The 22,248-nt window shown below is 35.4% G+C and overlaps 2 protein-coding genes across 3 annotated transcripts in view; both read right to left on the bottom strand.

Annotated features, from left to right (window-relative positions):
• LOC132139895 (coronin-1C-A-like) overlaps positions 1-12,500 on the bottom strand; it is a 52,947-nt gene extending 40,447 nt beyond the window's left edge. The window contains exons 1-2 of one of the 2 annotated variants that reach the window (XM_059548586.1): positions 12,349-12,490; positions 10,060-10,111 (exon numbers count right to left, since the gene is read on the bottom strand). In XM_059548586.1, the coding sequence (XP_059404569.1) occupies positions 10,060-10,081 (22 nt within the window). In that variant the 5' untranslated portion in view covers positions 10,082-10,111; positions 12,349-12,490. Of the gene's footprint in view, positions 1-10,059; positions 10,112-12,348 lie in introns of both variants that reach the window. The other variant, XM_059548587.1, reaches the window with a different exon arrangement.
• A 719-nt stretch (positions 12,501-13,219) lies between these two features.
• Positions 13,220-19,415, bottom strand: LOC132135787 (uncharacterized). Its single transcript, XM_059547202.1, has 2 exons — positions 19,367-19,415; positions 13,220-15,899 (listed from the first exon to the last, which is right to left on the bottom strand). Exon 2 carries the CDS (start codon positions 15,896-15,898, stop codon positions 13,220-13,222), a length of 2,679 nt encoding a protein of 892 aa, XP_059403185.1. The 5' UTR covers position 15,899; positions 19,367-19,415.
• Positions 19,416-22,248: the final 2,833 nt, after the last annotated feature.

Genomic DNA, 22,248 nt, shown 5'->3' on the forward strand with positions numbered 1-22,248 from the left:
ATTTGAGGGCGCGGGCAAACGTAAAGAGAACGTCGTGGCGTGTGTCCATTGCAAGATAGAGCTGGCATACCACAACTTGGGCCCTATGATTTCCGCGATGCAGAAAACGCGGAGGGAATTGCGGAATCCAGTCATATAAACAGAATTTACAGTTTAACGCGGAATGGCACTGAATTTTCCAAATTTTGAATGAATTAATCAAAAATAGGTCATTGCACTTACATCAAATCACGATATGGACTAATATCTGTAAATATTAAGCCGGAACAGTCTATTTAAATATGAATCCTGCATATTCTGTGTGTCTCTGTTAATGAATGGAGCAGAAGAGCGTCTTCCTTTTTATCACACACACACTGAAGCGCATGCGACGCTCGTGGTAATGTCTCACTAAATAAGGAAGTGAACACATGAACAACATCTCCAGAACTGCTCTGATAGTCACTTCATGAGCATTTGACCATTTGATTTGAGTAAAACTAGCGTCACATCACATACACAGAACTGTAAAGGTACGTCAACCCGTCAAAATAAAAGCCCTGTATTACTATTGTTCAGCAGAATGTACATAGCCTACTACTAAAAAAATTAAAACATTTTTTTTTAAGGTTTAATCACACAACATTTCTTCCATGTTTTATTTTTAATAGTAAATCCCCTTTGTTTACCGAAAAGTTCAGTTTGCTTAGTTTTCAATAATTAAAAGATAAATTAAATTAATGTTTTGTGTGTTTAATGTGCATCTCAGAAAATGCTTTATTTAAAACCCCAACTGAATGGCACTTAAATGCACTTAATTCATCTGTCAACTTTATTGTCATTGTTCACAGTACAAGTACAGACAGAGAAACAATGGGTAATAATAAAATGTTTATTTTTGATGTATGCATTGCATTCTATGCATTTAAAAAGTAAAAAAAAAAAAAAAAAAAAGTGTTACAAAAAAGGAAACTTAGTTGTTCGTTTTAAGAGACCCAGGAGTCTTATTTTCTCTTGCATAAATTAATATTGAACTTTAAGCAAAAACACATTTTATCCGATTACTCGATTAATCAATGGAATTTTTGGTAGAATACTCGATTACTAAAATATTCGATAGCTACAGCCCTCTCTCTTATGGTCACAAATACTATTTATTTAATTAAAAAAGTACAATAAAAACAGCAATATTGGGAAATATCCCATATATTTTCAATATTTATGAAGTAACTTATGCCTGTGTGATGGCAACACTAGAATCTCACCATCAATACTCCAGTCTTCAGGTGTCACATGATCCTTCAGAAATCATTATAATATGCTGATTTTTTTAAATTATTATTAGACATGTTGAAAAGAGTTGCTGCTTTATATATTTTTTTTTAATTTTTGATGAATAGAACTTTTTTTGAAAGCTGTGTTTGAAATAAAAATGTTTTGTAATATAAAAAAAATATTCCCTATTATTTTAATTGCGCATATATATTATTATTATTTATATAACATTTTTATTCCTTGCAGAATTAAAGTATACATTTCTTAAAACAAAATTTGTTGTTTTTTTCACTTCAATTTCAGCAATTCATGCTTATTTAAGAAACACCTCCAATATTAATACATTGGAAGTTGGGATCCCTGCTTATGAGGAGAGAGATCAAACAGGTACTTCATCAAAAACTTCAACTGGACACCAACTAATAAGTGCCGCCCTTAAGCAAGTCACTAAATGATTCATAGATTCCTGCCCGCAAGCTCAATCCAGCTAATTTCTCCCTGTGAACCGATGTCAGAAAAAAGCTGTTAACCCTGCACAACGGAAGTATTAGAAACAAAAGAAGAACAAGAGATTATTTGAAAGACCTAAAGATGATCTTGATCAAACCTTCATTTAACCAACAAGAGGAAGCGCCTTTTTTCTGAGGCCGACTTTCATTTCACATTGAGTTCTGGGCAATGTTTCAGAGTGATACCGCCTCCACAACCATCTGAGGCGATTCCTTCACTTCCTGAACTCGGCTGTGCACAAAGGAAGCCTTGTAATGCAGCACTGTGGCATCACTGGTCCACCGGATTGATGGTGAAACACAGAGAGTGAAGGCTGGGTAGGCCTTGTCCAAAAGCTGATCGGAGAACACAGGCTTTTCATTTTTCAAAGAAAAGTATGATTTTGATCGGTCTAGAAGGGAAACATCATTTTGACAAGAATGTAAAGTGCCCAGGGTTTACACACTAGTTTGTACACTAATAGTCAAAAGTTTGAGGTCAGTAAGTTATTTAAAATAAAGTATTACTTTTATTCAGCAAGGGTGCGATATATTAAACAAAAGTTACCATAAAAACATTGATAATGTAACAAGAGATTTCGATTACAAATAAATGCTGCACTTTTGAACATTCTATACATCAAAAGAATCATGGGGGGGTGATCATGATTTCCAAATTAAAAAAAAAAAAAAAAATCATCAACACTCTTTAACCCTGATAATAAAAAGGAATGTTTCTTGAGTATCAAATCAGCATATCAGAATGATTTCTGACAGATCATGTGACGATGAAAACTGGAGTAATGGCTGCTGAAAATTCAGCTTTGCCATCATAGATTTAAAAAGAAAAGTGGAAAACTGACACAGATAATTTAATAATAATCCAAATTGAACCTATATATTCAATTACACATATACAAATCTATGTAAAATCACTAATAATTCACTAGTTGACAATTGTGACCCATCCCTGCTGCAGTGGTCAGGCATGTATCATGTGTTTTTACTGCTATAAAATCCAGCCACATTGCTGGGCTCTGACATAACGCCGACAGAGGAAAGGCACAAGGCAGATCGAGTGACGGCTCCAAATGCAGAACTGTAAGAAAGTGAATACAAGATAGGGAGATTGTTTTCACATGTAGTCAGAGCCATTTTACACTTGACTCCGTTCAAACACCATACATGGCTCTGTTTAAAAATTAAATCCATTCAAATATTCTAAACACAAGCACTCCCTTCAATCCTGCCAGCCACAGCTTTGTATAACTAGATCTCATTTGACACTACTGGGCTCATTGTGGCACCCTGGCCCATGATAAACTCGACTTCAAGGATATGTGAATGTTGTTAAGGATGTTCACTGCTGCCATTTCCTGTTTGCCTCCAACATGAAGGCCAACCCCAGAGGGAAGGTTAACAGTATTAAAATTCAACTTGAGTGTTGGGCTACACAACACAAATCAGTACCCATTACATCACACCAGAGGTTGATATGACATTTCTAATCCAAATTCTCTCAAATTTTTCCTTAACAAAATAAATATCTTAATAGAAAAATGTATTTCTTAGTTTCTGCATGTTCTAATGAGTCATACTGTTTCAAATCATGAAACAGGTTTGTGTTGCCTGACTTTGATGATATTTCTTCAGCACAGTTTGCAGTGCATGCTGCAGTATTCATAATATTACATATTTTGTCTCTTAGAAGTGCATATATGACCTGTTGACATAGTTGACAGAAGTAGCAGCATGAGATAGGATGCAGGTGTAAATTTATTTTCATTATCAAAAACTGTAACATCTGTAAAAAAATAAAAATAAAAACAATTTTATATGGTGTTTGTTAGGGGTGTAACGGTACGTGTATTCGTACTGGACCGTTTCGGTATGGTGCGGTCCAACGCAATAACGAAATCTGAGCAGGTCTAAAAACTGAAACTGTTGATGCTGCACTTCACACTTTGGAAAAGTTATATATATTTTTTAAATATGAGCAGGCCTGCAAGCTGGGATTGGTAATGCTGCACTGTAATCATAGTTATTTATTTATATTTTTCATTATATTTTATTATATGATTGGTTTGAGACTGAGAGTATTTTATTTAGTGGAGAACTTTGCAGAAGTATTTTATTTCTTATTCTTTTTTTAATTTTATATATATTTTATTAAAAAGTATATATAAAAAGTGTAAACAAATCGTTAAAAAAGGTTTATAGTAATGAACAACCTGCAGTTTAATGTTTCCATTTCTTTCCCTTACTGTACCGAAAATTAACCGAACCGTGACTTTAAAACCGAGGTACGTACCGAACCGTGATTTTTGCGTACCGGTACACCCCTAGTGATTGTTATTAAATCTTAGTTTTTGAGTTTTATTAAAATTAACCACTGGTCTTCCATAGAAGCATACATTAAAATCACAATAACATGCAGCACATCAATACCATTGTAAAAATGTAACTATATAGTTTCTAGGTATTTGTATGCAAAGCAATAGTTTAAATACATTAAGCATAAATGCACAAGTTAGCTTAATTCACAAAAAAAAGTTATTATTTTCCATTACTCCTTTAATACATTTCTATAATAATAATAATAATAATAAAATTTGGTGAGAACATACTACATTTCTGCCACAATACCAGTGTGCACCTAGTGTTACAACAGTAAATCCATAGTAAACTATGGCAACTTATAGATTGAAAAGCCTCCTGACAGTATCGTTGCGCGTAGGGATGGGACGGTATGAAAATTTAATATCACGATTATAGTGACTAAAATTATCACGATTATCAATATTATCACGGTTTTGTTGAAACGAGATGAAAGTGTTCAAAAATAGTTGATGCTCACACTGAAAACATTTCAGCAAGTTTTATATTTAATAATCAACAAACAACTAATAAAACAAGCAACTCTATGCACTTAATTTAAAGAAAGATTAAATTCTGTGGCATTTCCTTCCTTACAATGAAAAGTGTAGAAGCATAGAAAAGCATAGAAAAGTCACTGACTTTCGCCATTCCTTCTCGAAAAAAAACAAAAAAAAACATTGTGCGCTGCGCTTGCGTCAGACTGTTGCTGGCTGGACATGATTTAATAGTGAGTTATTAAAACCGCGATAATCAAACACTGTTTTAATGATAATTCATTTTTAAACGATATTACTAACCTTCAGCACATTTTATCACGGTTATCAATAAAACCGGTTATCGTCCCATCCCTAGTTGCGCGCAGTGTTTCTTCTGGTTGTCAGCGCGGTTTCATCTGGCTTTAAACTAGTTTAAACTAGTACAGAGTCATGTGTGTTCTTCACTGAATTCAAGCGTTTCACACTAGATCTCACAGCCCCATTTAGTGTTCTTGTGACAGACTTTTCAGCAACTAGGGATGCACGATAAATATCACCCAATTAAAAGTATAGAAAAAAGTAATATTGTGAAATATTAAAAACAGCTACAGTGCTCAAAGTTTAAACAGCAGCACAGCGCAAGCTCACAGGAGCAGATGCGTTTAGTTGCTGGGGCCATCCTTAAAAATATTTTTGTTTGCCGTAACCCGACCGACACTGTCAATTTAGGACCGACTCAAATTTTTTTTTTTTTTGCTTTTAGTCCGACCGACTTGCCGGTTGTACATTTATGTTAAGACCGGCCAATTTTTTTTCAAACAACTAATACAAAACAATAAAATAATATTAATTCTATTTTAGTAAGTATTGTAAATATATAAAATGCCTAGGCCTACATACAAACGAAGGCTACATTCTTTCTTTAAAAAAAACCCTGTGACATCATCTATGTTTACACGGATGTCACATTATGGCCTGTGCGTTCGCTTTGTTTCATTCATTGTCAGAGTCAACGGTTTGCGCTTGGTAATGATGGCTGCAGCTGCAGTAAACAAAATGTTTGCGGTCACTGTTCAAAGACATATGGGTTCAGGCACAATAATACATCAAAAAAATTTATTAAAACAGCTCTACCTACCAACCCTTTTTTACATTTTTTATTTACCGTTACTGCAAACCAAAATATTTTTAAGGATGGCCTGATAGGGATGCACGATAAATATCGCCCAATATTTAATGCGCATCTTGTCAGTAATGCCAGTTCTGTAATCAGAGGTAAATCTCTACACGTGCATGATTTCCAAGCGGCAAACTTCCGCTCCCTCTCTTGAAACCAACATGGAAGAAAACTGTAATTCATCGACTGGCCGCTAGAGGCTGGCTCCAAAAGGGAGTCATTCCCATAGACTCCCCATGTTAAAATGCCCAACTTTACAGCAGAAAAAAATTAGACAATATCGCATTCATAATCGCAGATTATTCGCATTAGATTTCAAATATGGCTGTCACGATAACATATTTTGCTGGACGATAAATTGTCCAAGAAATTATCGCGATAAACAATATTGTCGTTCTAAGACCAGTTTCAACTAATATAATGATAATGGCATAACGCAAGTACACCTTTTCAAAGATCAATAAACTTTTATTTTATGGCAGATTCAGAGCAAGAAATACCAACATGTTGACTTTGTGTGGCTTAAAATTTATTAATTTTGTATGTTATTTTATGTTTATATGCCAGTTAGGGATGCTCAAATTGACCGTTTAACCAACCGAAAGTAAACATTTTGACCGATAAAGGGGCTGTTCACATATTTTTTGTGCTCAAGTTCGTTATTTCAAATGCGGTATGCACGCTCATAATTGAAGTGATGCGCTCGCAACGCGATGTTTTTTTCAAACATCCACAAGCAAATGAAAGGCGCTTCCCAAAGCTGGCCACTCTAGAGAGACGCTATCTCTTTATACCAGGGACATCTGTGCCATTAATTGATTTATCGACTATTGCGACAGGCCTAATTTCAAACGTGATATTGTCTAGCTTGTCAGTGAACTAGGGCTCTCCATCTGAAAGCAGGTGATGGCAAATTTACTACTTATCACTGGACCAGCTTTGACTGACGAGATGCGCATGACAATCGTATGTGATTAATTGCACAGCCCTACCTTGGAATTACAGATACTACGTCTTGGAAGTATGTGCAAAATAAGAAGTTTGACCTGAAAATGTCATCTGAACAATGAAGTAACATGCCTGCCATTTTGTTCTGACCAACTAAAAAAAAAAAAAATAAAAAAAAAAAAAAACCATCAACAACATCGTGTGACTGTGTATTTAGTGTATACATTTTAGTTTCTGTATGGTCTAATCTCTAATTGTCCATTCAAATGTCATTGAAAGAAACCATTGTTTTAACCTCTAAACAATTTAATGTTCCTTAGAACTCTTTCTAAAAGGACAAGTTTAATTATACCAGCTGCTGTAAAAGATGGCTACAAATGATCCACACATGACAGCCTACTAACTGGGACCTCTTTATGTAGGGCCCTATGAAATTGGTTTAATTTTTTTCCTAAAATAACTTCTTATTTTTTTTTTTTCAAATTCAGTTTTTTTCCCCCTGGATTCCATTTAAATTTTTCTTCACTCCTTTTTATTAGTTAAATTCAATTGTATTAATCAAAAAGCATGTCTAATTAATTAAAATCATGGAACTTATACATTTTCACATCAATTTATTAAAAGTTTACCAAAAATTACATTTAGGGCCCTATGAAATGTTTAAATTCTCACCATATTTTTTGTTTTTACCAAATTTTGTGTTTTAGCATGTCTAAATATTTTAATTCATAAAACAACTTTATTTATTTTTTTTTTAATTCTCAAAGTAGTCCTATGAATTTTTTTTTCCCTCAGAAATTCTGTGTTGTGTATTTACATTTTTCTGGTTATCAAATGAAAGCATAAAACATTAATGTTTTAACTGCTGAACATTAGGCTAACTTTATTTTTTGGCAAACAAAGGGGATTTACTACTAAAATTAAAACCTGGAAGAATTGTTGATTGTGATCATTGCTTAAAAAAAATAAATGTTCGTTTTTTTTTTTGTATTAGTAGTAGTAGTAGTAGTAGTAGTAGTACCAGTGTGTGAGCTGGAGGCGGAGTTAATATGCAAACGGCAATCTCATTGGCTAACACTCACTTATTATTGTCCCTATATTTATTTCAGCAAATCAGTTCGAGCGAACACAAAACCTGACTAATATTCAGGAATCCAGCAGCTCATTAATCCTTAGTAATCCTTAGTGCGTTTTTTTGTTACTTAGATGCAGGCAGTGTGCTGCATGAGAGAAAAAAGTAATATAACCAAAACCACCGCATAGCCACTCAACATGCATCTTCTGTACATAATATTCACTCATGACAGTAAAACAGGGCATTCTAAGTTACTGCACTAGCCTATTTCCTCTCTCATTCAGTAGAAAATGTGGTTTACATCTGGTCATGCATGGAAAAAAAATGAATAAATAACACATCCCTTCACCAGAGGTGGAAAGAGTACAAAAATATTCTACTCAAGTAAAAGTACTATTACAATAATGAAATTTTACTTATGTACAAGTAAAAGTACCAGTCTAAAAATCTACTCAAGTAAAAGTAAAAAGTAGCTCATTTAAAATTTACTCAGAGTAAAAATTACTTAGTTACATTTTAACAGTGGGAGGGAGTCAAAAATGGGACAGGCCAAGGGTGTCAAACTCAGTTCCTGGAGGGCCACAGTCCTGCACAGTTTAGATATAACCCTAATTAAAAACACCTGATCCAGCTAATCTAATCATTTAGGTTTATTTGAAAACTACATGATATGTGTGCTGGAGCAGGGTTAGAACTAAACTCTGCAGGGCTACGGCCCTCCAGGAACTGAGTTTGACACCCCTGTGATAGGTCTATTAATCTCAAACTAGTTGTTTTTAATTAAAGGAATCAGTTATTTAGAATAATAAAACATTTGGGCTGTTACCAGGCAAATCAGTATCAACAAACTCATCTTTTAATGCAGAGGAAATGCAGAATATTCATTGGAAGTGGCATTTAGATGTATTACACTGTTTATTGCAGGACAAGAATGCATTTAACCTGCAGTTACAAATGCATGAATAATGTTTTGATATACAAGACATAAAATGTTGAATACTCATTTGAAATGATAAGAAATTAATTATTTAAAACAATCAAAATATACTTTAAATGTGAAATTAAAATGGCCAGTATGTGTCAGCAAGTCACTGTTAATAAGTGAGTCATTGCGATTGAACCGAATCATTTAAACGGTTGATTCATTCAGGAACGAAACACTGTCACGTTGCTCAGAGACGCAAAACTGTGCTTTGGTGGCTGTGTTTGGAATTATTTTCTGTTGTAGAAATAGAGCTAAAAAAGGCAATATGGTGTCTAAAACGCAAGTCTCTTAATTAACTTGTTTACTGAACTGTTATATATATGTATGTATATATTCATGATGATTTTTGGAGGAAAAGACGGCATTCTTTGTGTGATTTTGATTTAATGTATGAAATTATATAAATATGTGAATTTTCTGCCCCTATATCTTCAATTTTGTGATCATTCTAAATGCATTTTAGGAGACTGAATCACGCAGTGAAAGAACGCACTATAAATGCGCGCGCACATCATTAAAACAAAAATAGCACACTCCTCACCACTGTCTTTTTGGCTAATTTGTGCAAAACCTTTTGCTAAAATGTCAAAGCTTCATTTTAACCACCAATGCAACGATGCAATTATTTAGCTTACCTACATTCTTGCGAAGGGTTGATGTCTTGTCGAGATTTTATAAGCTGCTAGTTTGGTCTTCCTAGGCAAGTACAGCTTACACTGCATAATAGAGCATACATATGGCCCGGGGTTCACTTCATTTCCTTCGAGTTCAACTTCAGAATATGACGGGGTTTCGTTTTCAGCGGTGTCTGCACCACTAACGCCTGTTTTGTCCGTCTGCATCTTTCTTGTGATTTTAGCGCCAGTTTGCCCTCCTGCCCATTACTGCCGTAGTTTCCAGGGAGCGATTTATTTTTTTTATTTTTATTTTTTTTTTACTCAGTAATTAATGCGTTTTAAAATGTAGCGAAGTACAATAATTCAAACAAAATATACTTAAGTAAAAGTAAAATTACAGATTTAAAAAATTACTTTAAAAAGTATTAGTACACAAAAAAGCTACTCAATTACAGTAACGCGAGTAAATGTAATTCGTTACTTTCCAGCTCTGCCCTTCACAGTGATGCTTCTGACCTGTTAATTGCTGCAAAATGGTTTTTAAACAATATCACATAGGGCAAATCTCTCTCAAATGAGCAACAATATAGTTTCAGCAAAGAAAATGCTCTATAGTAAGAGCTGCAAGTCTTGAAAAGGGTTGTATTTAAACCTGCATACCTGCTGGTGATGAGACATCCATCGCAACGCTCAATACTCTGATGAATGCAGCCTAAAGGACACAAGAAAGTTATTATCTGGTAAATGTGCAATGCAACCTGATCCTGTCAGGTCTTTAGACGAAACAAAACTTCCTTAAAACTCTCAACAGTTTCTCCCTGCCTATATATATCCAGTTGTTTCTCTCTATCTCTCTCAAACACACACTTTCCCGAAGCTGCATCCTCTCCAGCCTTGCGGCAACATCCTGCATCTCCTGACTAATTTTACCCAGCATCCTGACCCATTTCCCAAGGAGCACAAGGAAACCGGCATAGAGAAGCCGATGCAATGACATCCATACTCATAAACAGGCTGATGCATTCTGACAGCCAGTCCAGACATTACCATGTCAAGATTTCAGCTTGGCCTCAAGCTGGATCATGTACCAGCAATGAATAACCAAGAACAAAGACTGGTCTCTTGAAAAAAGAAATAAAAGGGGTATATTTGAACCATAATGCACTTTTATCCATGCACAATGTGTTCTTTCATCCTTCTTATTCTATAAAATATATCTGATAAAATTAATTAAAAAGTAAAATGTAAATGCCTAGTCAAAAAAAACAGTCAATAAATACTGCAAACAGACAGCAGTCAATACAAAATATATCTGGCATTTCTTAGATTTCTAAACAGATTTTTTTTTTTTTTTTTTTTTATTCTTTCCTACTGCCTGGCAAGTTAGTGAGTCAAACTAAAACAAGCCAGACAATATTACAGTGTGGTCGACACATGGGTAACCACAGAAAACTCTGAACGCTAAATAATATTCAGTAAAACTCTAACCGGGTGTAACAGCCCAAACACTTGTTCTCCTTCAGATGACTGAAGGTTAATGCAAGAACCAAAAAGAAAAGTAAACTAACAGTTTTAGGGTTGATCTGAAGCAGTCAATCTCAATAACTCAAAACAAAGAGGAGCAATTTAATCTAAAATGCCTTCTAGTCCATTATGCTTATTACACGGATAAACCTGAAGTTAAGAGCTATGCTGAATGGAATAATTATAACCAAATATTGTTCTTCCAGCTGAAATTACAGAAACATTTAAGCATTTTTTTTTTTTGCATCATAAAAAAAACTGAAGTGTTTCCAAGGAAAAGGGAAGGCTTTAAACAAAAAACCTCACTGCACTGAAGGTGCACTCAGCAAGTTTCTGTTCACGTTTATCTGGTTTTTATTCATTGTTAGAATTAATAAATATAATAAATATGTTTTTCCATGAAATGTATTATTAGTATTAAGTCAACTGTATGACAATTCAATCCATGTAGAATAAAACCGCTTTTAATCGCAAGTCTTTATTTCAGACTTTATCTCAAGTCTTCAACAACATTTCTCAAAAATGGTGATCATGTCTTAATGTTTAAAACTTTAACATGCACACATACATCACAATGTATTATGTTTCAAAGATGATTTATGGATCAACCCTCCTGGACCTGACAAGATAATCCACACCTACAGGAAGTTCAGCCAACTTGTTTTAACATGTCTTGGCCACTGATATAAAGGATCCCTCAACATTTTTCTCTGCAGGTGTATTGACTGATTAAGCGAATTTGATGATTCTGCATATCTTCTAGAGATCATTTGTTCCAAGGCTTGACACTTCTATCTGATATTGATTTAAACTTTCATTTTTGCTCTGAGCAGTGAACACCTTACCTTAGCAAAGCAAGCTAAAAGTTGGCAAAAAATAATCAAGATGAATCACATTCGCTCTGGATGCAAATTAAAGTGGTTAACCTTTAGCTTAATTTGTTTAACGATCACTCAACACTCTTGTGATCAGCAAACAAACATTCGAGATTCGAACATTTCACATTAGCAATTCCAAATGAAAGGCTCTAACATTCTATACTAAGAATTTAAAAACGGATGTTTAAAACATTCCATATGTTTAATATCAGTATAATTTTTAATTATTAAAATATTCTAAAATTCAAAGACCCATACGCAGCAACTTTCTCTTCCCACACTTATCTAAGTCAAAAGCATTAACGTTACTCAGTCTATCCTTACAACTCACAGCATTATATATCCCAATAAAAGCATGTCAGTTCAGATATGAGATATCATAATTTAAGTGTTTTGAGCACTGCAGCTCAGCCCATCTGGCCTGATCCACGCTGCCATGATCCCTTCGCATGGACCGATTCTTAAACTTAACGTTACCCACAGCAATACAATATTCACCTCATGTTACAAACATTACATGACAGATCGCTTCTGCGCCTGTTCTTACCTTCTGAGCTGTCGTAGGAAAAATATATCCAAGGCCGACTTTAATTTTGTACTATAGACAGCTGTAGATTCCCAGCGGCGGTCCCTGATCGCGCGAATGCTCCTTATGCCACTACCTCACTCAACTTGTCCGAGACTCGCCGGAAGCCACGCCTTGTTTTGTTTTCCCCGCCCCACGAAGAACGTGATTAGACAAAAGAGAAATGAGTGGCCTTGAAGTTCACCAATCACAAAACACATTCGGTTAGCCCCGCCCATTCTGAGCGTGAACAGGTATGAACGAAGTGACTGCGTTCTTGTAGAACCAGCTTGGGGACGTCATACACGCATTGAAGTCAGTTAACGTCAAGTCACTTCGATTAGTACGTTACGTTGATAGTAAGTCTATTATAGTGAGAATACAACAAAGTATAAACACAATTGATCGTTGGATAGTTTTTTTTTTCTATTTTCTATTTATGAGCTGTGATATATTGAGGTTGATTTTCCTAAACGGAAATTGCCACAAGATGGCACCATTATGCTCGCATACACAATATCATTATTTGCTGCATATAAATATGAAATAAATATACAGATAGATTTGGTTAATAATAAATAATATTGTATATTTAAAAAAAAATAACAATATTAAATTTTTAAAAAGGTGGTTTTAAGTCAAATGTATGTCATCAAGCTTAAATTGTATTGTTCCTCCAACATTTACATGAATATAATAATGATTATTTTAATGGCTTTGTAATGCAAATGTTATAAAAAAAAATATTTAAAATTAAAATCATATGGTGCTGTAAGCATGCAATATTGGTCTGGTTTAATAGCAACACAATGCAACATGGGGTTTCTGCTCCATCTTTCTATCCACCAAGGGCTCAGTGCATTAAATGAATAGCATCCATCTCAGAAAGGTTCCTACCTTTTCTTACTGAAGGTTTTCTCTCTAGTGCTTTGTCAGGTGATTTCCTTGGTGGATCAAATGCTGCTTTCATCTGTGACACTTTCACAGACTGTGTTGGATCTAAGGTCAGATCAACTCGGGCCTCAGTTGGCTTGGTCCACTCCTTCATCTTTTTCTGCAACTCAATAGTTTCCTTTATCATATCAGAAACATGCCTTTTCTGTGCACCCTGTGGTGTTTCCATGATGGTGGTTGGGTTGCTTTCTGTTGCGTTCTTTTGGTCAAGCTGGCTTGAACGTTTCTCCTCGAACACATGACAATTTGCTTGTGTCGACAGCTTGTTCTGCTCTTTATCTTGTTTCTCGTTAGCTTGCATACTTATTAGGTTGCACATGGAGGAGGAATGTTGCACATCTTGTGCAGCAGATGTGTTTGCTGTGTTGTCTGTTAATGCAGCTCCAGCAGCGCAACCGGCCCAGACCTGATCAGATACGTCTGTCTGGCTTATAGTGGAATGGGTTGACGTATTTGTTAAAATCTTCAAAAAACATTTTTCTTGAAGTTGAGAAGAACCAGACAGAGTGACTTCTGTTTTCTTGTCCACACTTGGCCTATCATCTATGCGACCTGAAGCTGTATCTGGACCAGCAATGAGCTCAGAGATGGAACCAGTTGCAGATGTTTCCTTGTGCAAGCTGATGGTATTCTGATTAGACTTGCCGACGCGGTCTCTCTCTGAGTTAACATTAGCGTTTCCATCTAACCTCTGTTGTTTTGTAGCATCTTTTACATCAATCACTGCCCTTATTGAAGAAGAATGTTCTGGATCCATCTCGTGTGTTGTATCCTTCGCCGTCTCTGGAAGGGTTTGTATCACTGCCTGTGGACTCATTTCATCCAGAAACCATCCTAGATTTTTCTCTGTGTGTACTTTGGCCTTTGCTAAAAGAGGGAGATCCTCTTTTTCATTTTTTTGCATAACTTGAACATCAGATTTACAATGGGGGTTCGAATCTGTAACGTCTTCAGAGAATGTAATACATTTCTCATCTTCATAGCTTTGTAGCCAGGGTTTGTTTTCACCCAGCGTACCTACACTGGCAATATTAGATGTCACAAAACAACCGTCTTCCGTTTCTGTTCCACACAGAGAAAGATCTTTTATCTCAGGTTTATTTTCATGGGAATGATACAGACCCTTTGAAGCAGATTTCAGATTTTCTCTTTCTTCAGTCACTCTTATGCCATCTTTATTTTTGTGACCTCCAGTGGGTGATCTTCCAAGTGAAGGGTCCTTTGTCCAAGGGCTCTCCAAGTATGACACATTAAATTGTCTTTCTTTTTGAAGCTCGTCCTGTGTGAATTCACCTGCATATATTTGTCGATGGCTCTCAGAGTGAAACCAAGGTGACTTGGATGCCACTTCTAAGGTGCTGAGGTCCTCTGGGCTCTGCACTCTTTCCAGACTCACAGCTTTGCATTGTAAATCCGCACCTGCCAGAGATAAACTAGTAAATCTGGTCTTTATGACATCATCTGCTGGCTGACACCCCGTAACATTTTCTCTGTCTCTGCAGACATATTTTATTGCCAGCCCCTGGGTTTCAACGTTCTTCAGAGAGGATTGTTCAGCATGTGGGGTTTCTGGTTCTCTGGCTGAGTGGACATCCTTCATTGACCACCCTTGGGTTTCGACAGTTTTTGAGAAGGAATGTTCAGCGTTTGGGGTTTCTGTTACAACCTTATGTGGATTCTCTGGCAGCTTCTTCTGCATTTCTTCTTTGCTGTGCTGAATTCCCTTAGTAGTGTCCTTTGATGTTTCCGCTTGTGAGTTCATCACAAGGTTTGATGTTGTGCGCTTGTTAATCAGCCCCTTGTTTTGTGATTCATTCATGCTGGTCTTCAACAAGACATTTTCGGTAATGACTAAAGCTTGGTCTTGAACTGTGAAGTGAACGTTGGTGTTGGCATCCCCACCACATGGTTTTGAAATTTCCTTCCTTTCCAGAATCTCCAAGGTAGGCCATGTACTTTTTAGACTAATATCACAGGCAGCTTCAAAATCGAGTTTTCTGACCTCTTCCTGACATTTTAGCTTGTCGTCATCTCCACAGACAGACTCCGTTTCATTCTTTACATATGAAGCACACGTCTTTTCTCCTTTGCGAAGCCTTTCAATTTTGTCTTTACCAAGAAGGTCACTCCTTAGGTTGTCCTGATGGTCTTCTAGTGTACTCTCCAAGTCTTTTCCGTTGTGGTTTGGTTCATCAGCCTCCCATGTGCTGTCAGACTGTGCGATTCCATTCAGCTGCTGTGGAGCCAGCGGTTTAGCCCTGCCTTCCTCACTATTCTTTCTTCCTCCCTCTTTCTCGCCATCCCCTCCCTCCAAAACTCCCTCATCCGTGGAAGCGCACATCTTACCAGGAGAATCCAAACCATTCACTGGTGTAGGTGATGGTGACTCCCTGCCTGGGCCTCCATCCAATCTTCTTCTGGCTGTGTTCTCCTCATCTGTCCTGACCTCATGAGTTTCAATGGTTAGATTTCCTTCCTCTTTGGCCCCCCCAGAGTCTGGGCTTGGTCCCTGTTCCTCTGGTCCTGCAGAGCTGTTGTCCTGCCCTAGCTCCCCCTCCTTGCCCTGGTTTTGTCCCATTCTGTAAAAAAAAAGCGAGAGAGATGTCATTGACAGTGTATTGTTGTGGAGTACAAGATGTTGATTATGGCATGACTCTGGCATGCAGGTTGTGCCTGTGTTCATCTAAAATGATTCCACACTATACTCCCCTGTACACAATTAGATGCTCACTAATCGTCTCCTTAACTGATGCTCACTAACTGTCTTTTTCACTTTTCTGTCTCTACTTGTCATTTAGGAAGAGCTAAATCTTATAATCATAGTCAAAACTGACTTGTTCTGTTTACTTCAGCTGATCATTTGCTCTTGTCATCTTACTTTATGGCAAGTCTCTTTTTAGCTGGTATTAACTAAAAGCTAAAAGTGGAGGTTGACAGGGTTATTATAGTAAAAAAAAAAACAAAAAAAAAACAAGAAAACTCAAGACATTTTTACTTGAAAAAAAAAAAAACTTTTAAAAAATGTTAAATGTTTTTACATTTTCAGTTAAAATAAACGTTAACGGAAACAAAATGTAAAAAAAAAACGTTAGTTATTTTATTTTAGCTACAACATTTTTCATTTTCATTTAATTTAACTTGATGTACTAAAATTTTAAATTAAAACTAAAATTAAAATTAATATACTAATAAAATAAATTAATAAAATGACAAAGAAACACAACAAAATCACAAACACTTAATTAAAAGCTTTAATTAATTTAAAACTTTAATTAAGATTAAAATGAAAATGGAAACACTAAATTAAAAACAATTTCAAATTAAGGGATACTAACATAATACTGGTGGATGAAGTCCATTTATCCTGTACTTAATTAAAAATACAGATGCCCTGCTGAAATATTACCAATAAAAGAAAAAGCACTTCTATGTAATTCTCACTTGAGTAAAAGTATAAACATTTTACTTTTGAATGTACTTATGTATTAAAAGTATTGATCTATAAGTTGATTATTTTCTTACTATTTGTTATATTCCATAATACTGAAACCTATTTCCAAAAAAAACATATATTTTGTTAATCATAATTACAAATTACAAATTCATAATTATGACTTAAAAAGTCAACATTATGAGATACTCTATGAGACAAAAAGTAAAAAGGATGACGAAGTCATAATAATTATGACACTGAAAGTAGTAATTATTTTGTAAAAAGAATTCAACCATTCTTTTCATAATTATGATTTACCAAAGTTCTGTGTTTAAGGTTTAGAGCTCAGTATGACATTATGGATTATGAGGATGCAGCAGACTTAAGCTTTGAAGATCTTTTTATTGCTTTGAAAGAAAGAAAGATGGTATTTCTCTTGTTAAAGAGCCTTGCTCCAACTGGATCAATGAATCAGTTAGATGTTACAGCTATTGGATGTCAAATAAAAAAACTAAAAAAATCATTCAGTGCAGTTTATGTATCACATTGAAAATCAGTGCAAGAGATTTATTTATCCACAAATTGGATCAATTTTTTTTTGTATTGAAATACTTGAGTACAACAACAAAACACCAGCTACTGTTGACTGCTGTACAAAACTAACCAAATGAATGTGTTTTACTTGAACCTCGACTTTGGTGGGAACAGTGCTTCTTTCCTCAGTCTTGTGGAGTCTTGTGACTATAGCATATCTGAGCAGCCATTGACTGTTCATGCTCATCTCGTTATATGAACTGTACCATCAATGCAAGAACACCAGGAATTAGAGTCACAAGATTTTGCAGGAGATCTCTGAAGCACTGTCAATCATAGTCTTCACAGAATCTACAGGTTCACACCTCAGACACACATTGGATCATTTTCTTGTGTTCTATCACACATTATTTGAAGGGCATTTGGGCTCATGAAAGCCACTGATGAAATCTCTCAATTTCCTGTCTGCACGTCTCCCAAAAAAAAATCCTCTTCTTATCTGTCAGTGCCTTCAATCTCTAACTCAAAAGCAGTATGAACAATGATTATTGCATTACTTATTGCTAGCTCATGTCATTAACTAATAATTCTGCCTTTGTTTGGGCCAAATACTATTAGTAATATTTTGTCGCAGAATTTGTTGTAAGTTTGTGATTTCACAGCCATTTGATATATATTTGAAAGACACTGATACTTTTTTTAGTAAGGACACAATAAAATGAAAGTGACAACAAAGACATTTATATTGTTTCAAACCATTTTTGTTTCAAATAAACGTCATTCTTTTGAACTTTCTTTTCATCAATGAATCCTGAAAAAAATGGTTTCTCCAAAATTATTATGGAGCACAACTGTTTAAAAAATTACCAGTTTTAAAATGTTTTAAATAAATAAAAAAGTTATTTTAAACTCTAATAATATTTTACAATATTACTATTTTTATGTATTTTTGATCATATAAATGCAGACTTGATGAGCATAAGAAACTTAAAAGTTGTGTAAGTAAAATGTTTTAAGGTTGGAAAGACAAAGAAAGAAAGAAAATGGTACAGTAACAGGCTTATTTTCTCTGTAAAAATTTTTTTTTAATATTACAAATTTGCAATTGTGAGAAGTAGGGCTAATAGTTAAACAACAGCAAAACATTTAAAAATAACAGTACTCTTCTATTTTAAGAATGTATCTTGCATTTCATAAAACTATTGAATCTATTAAATATTGTGAATTACTTAATCGTCCTGTTCTTTTATGATTCATGAGATCACACATGGCATGCATGTGTCACTTTCTGAGAAATATCTGCTTAAATTTTACGTGCAGCTAGAACTTTGAATCAGTATCAATGTAATATGTAATATATACACATTCAGTAGTAATGCAGAAAGCCACATACAAAATATAGGCTAAGTCTCCAAAGTGACAATGTGTTTCCTGTTCATCTGCTTCAACAGCCCGCACAAACACATTTACAGGAACTCACACACAGAACTGGAGGCTTCCATGTCATATGATAGTTCAGCAAAGTTGAAACGTGGCTACACAGTGACATTTTCAGTCCTGTCCTGGGACAGACTAGTACAGACAATTCATTTTCTCATATTACATTGTCTCGTAGCTCAATATTAAATCCTTTTTTTAATCTTTAATCTGAGATCTCTGGTTTACAAATCATACAGTTATTGTTAAATGGAATAGTAGCATTAATCATTTATCAGACTTTTAACATTTCCTCACAAAGTGACAATTCTCTGCAAAATGTGTGGACACCGTCAGGATTCCCCATGCAAGACCATCCCATCCTAAACCTCCACAACAGAGCCATTGTGCTGCATCCGTCACCCTGACACTTAAGGCAAGTCACTTGATTTCCTTGTGGCTCACTGCCTCTCCCACGTCTGTAGAATCCAAATAACATGAACAACAACTATATGAAATGTCTCTCCACTGTCTCAGAAAGTTTACATTCTTGATCAACAAGTGTTTAAATCCAAATTTGAGCAACTGTAATCTACTCAGTGGAGAGCACACTATGGAATCAACTTCTAAGGTAACAATTTGTCTCAAGAAGTGAATACTCACTGATACTCCTGTGACTGCACCGTAACTCCAGGAAAAAGACCACCCTTTGTTGAATGAATGGATGTACTGGCTGGGTTCTGCTGGCAAATGGGCTTTTATTATTCTCTTGTGATGTCACAGTCACATTTCCCTAATGCAGTAAGTTAGTCCTCTCCCTGCATAGAAGCACAACAACTTTCAGATTCAGCGATTAGATATTTAAAGGATAGTTCACCCAAAATACATTTTTGCCTTCATTTGTTCATCTTGTATGATCTCTGTTTTACTGAAGAACACAATAGGAGAAGTTTAGCAGAATATTTACACTGGTATTTCCCATACCATAAAAGTGGATGGAAACCAGGGAGTCCATAAATGAGAAAATTGCAATCATAATCAAAATAATAAAATTACTTCATGAGAGTCATTGTTCATGCCATACTCTTTCTCTGCATTTATGGTTCCACGAAGAACCTTCAACTGCTTTATTGGGTGGTTGCTCTGCATACTTAATAAAGAAACTCCAGCTGGTACAAAATGTAGCTGCTAGATGTCTTATTAGAACTGAGAAGTATGACAATATTAGCCCAGTTCTATCCACACTGCACTGGCTCCCTACAGTATTAAACATTGTATACATTTTAAAAATCTACATAGCATTGTTCAGGAGGCAGACCATGTGAACAAGACGAACCCTAGAGACAAATCCCCTGTGAAGACCTCATTTCCCATGAGCACAAGACCACGAGAGCCAGACTACTCCTCTGATCAATCTGACGTGCGTTGCATTCTGTAATTAAACCACACCATGCTAGCTTCATCTGACCAGAGAAGTTTTTTTCTCCATTTCTGTCATCGATGGAGTGGAGTTTTGGTTCCTTGCCACTGTCATCTTTGGCTTGCTTACAGTCTATATTGTATAAAGTGCTAAAGAAATAAAGGCGACTTGACTTGACTATGGCATCACTGTAGATATGCCCTTTTGGAACCTTACATTTTTGATGCCAGCAAATGATGTCATTGAAGTTTGTGTGTCTTTTAACATTGACATATGTCATGACTGAGATTTGACAGCAATGTCAGCCAAGACTTTAAGAGAATAACTTTAATGTGGGTCCATTTCTCACACAATCAAGATCAAATTACTTAAATAGAATTGAAATAGTTTTAATAGGTGTTTGTAATTTTTGGAGTTTGACAATCCTCAATATGGAAAATATCAACATGAACATCCTAACAGTTTATTTTATGTTCCATGAAAAAGACAGGTTTGAAACAAAATGAGGCTGTGTAAATCACAAGTTCTTCTGGTGAACTGTGCCTAATAAAACATCTGTCTTAATAGTATTAATAACACATCTGTCCCAGTCCGAAGGCCTTCAGAATATTGTTCACTTAAAGCAAAGACCTGTATTAACTCTTATCTGTATGATATATATCATATAAGAGTTCATTTGTCGATAGAGCACTTAGTTATTTTCAGTTCGATGTCTTTAAGAATCACTCCCTCTGTGTTCACTTTGGTGATTTTTACTTACAGGTTAAAATACTCTGGGACTCTTTTGATGAAAATCAGTGCTCATTCCACCAAGGGTGCAATGACACAAAGTAGTAGTGAGACTGTCTTGGGGCTCTTTGCTTCTCTTTAAAATAGCAATAACCATAAATACATCTACAACATTGGAGATCTTGTGTAGACTGAGACACTGATAGTCATGGTAACAGAGATACAGGAAGTGAGGAGAGCATGCTATCACTATGGTACAAATCTCACCATGTCAGCGATCAGAACAGGATGCTGTCTCTCGTTCTCTCTCAGATAATAATAAAGAAGAAATTACATGCATAACTATAGTATGAAGTCAGTAATATTTTTTTGGAAGAAATTAATACTCTTATTCAGCATGGATACTTTCAAAAAATGACATTTATAATGTAAATGTATATTAATATTTTAATATGAATAATTTTTTTGTGCAAAAATACTAATAAGAAATGTTTCTTAAGTGCCATATCAACATATTTTGTTGTCTATCCTACAGCCTCAAAGCCTGCAGTAAAACCTCTGACGTCACGTGTGCAGGGAGGTTTAGCCTAGTTGCATAACTGCACATGCCAGAATATACGGACAGAGCACAGATGTCATCCTATGACGTCAGAATACTATACCAAAAAGCCCTTAACCAATTAAAACAGAGTACTTTAAAGTACTTTGCCAGTAAATGCAGCAAACATGACAAGGAAAACAAAGTTTGAAAGAAAAAGTTTATTCCCATAATAAACACATACAGTACATCATCTCAACAAAATGTACAAAGTGCAATATGCATTGAAACTACAGCAAATCTGCAGTACAAAGGACAAAATTACTGCATACTTAATAGCGATTACAATGATGAATGAATGAGGAGCGAGCACTCCCTATTTTGTGAGCGTCGCAATTTAACAGCATTGCCAATTCACAAAAGAGGCTCAATATCCAACTAGAGGAAAATCAATGGATGATTTGGGAACAGACCAGTGTAACATTCTAAAAAAAATCTACTATCACAATCTCTCCCAAGCAAATAGCTTGAATCTACAGCAATTTTTAATATTGATCCTCAATGCAAACCTTTGGTTATCACTTCATACTTGGAATAGCATAAAATCTTTCCTCGCTCCCCTGGTAAAGGAAAACCCTCTAAAACTTGGCAACCCTTAACAGCTTTTATGAGTTTGCAATGTCTTCCTCATTAATTAAAAGGAAATAATGCCAAGTATCAATGATACGTTTCTATTTTCTCTAATACAACAAGAAAATGTAGGAGTGTACAACAAGAAAATGTCTGCCAGCTTTAAAATGTGCCCATGTAACCCAATGGCCTCTGCCTTAACTGGCAACATTATCAAATGGGAGTCAC

This window comes from Carassius carassius, chromosome 4 (assembly GCF_963082965.1).
Source record: "Carassius carassius chromosome 4, fCarCar2.1, whole genome shotgun sequence".
Taxonomy (NCBI): domain Eukaryota; kingdom Metazoa; phylum Chordata; class Actinopteri; order Cypriniformes; family Cyprinidae; genus Carassius; species Carassius carassius.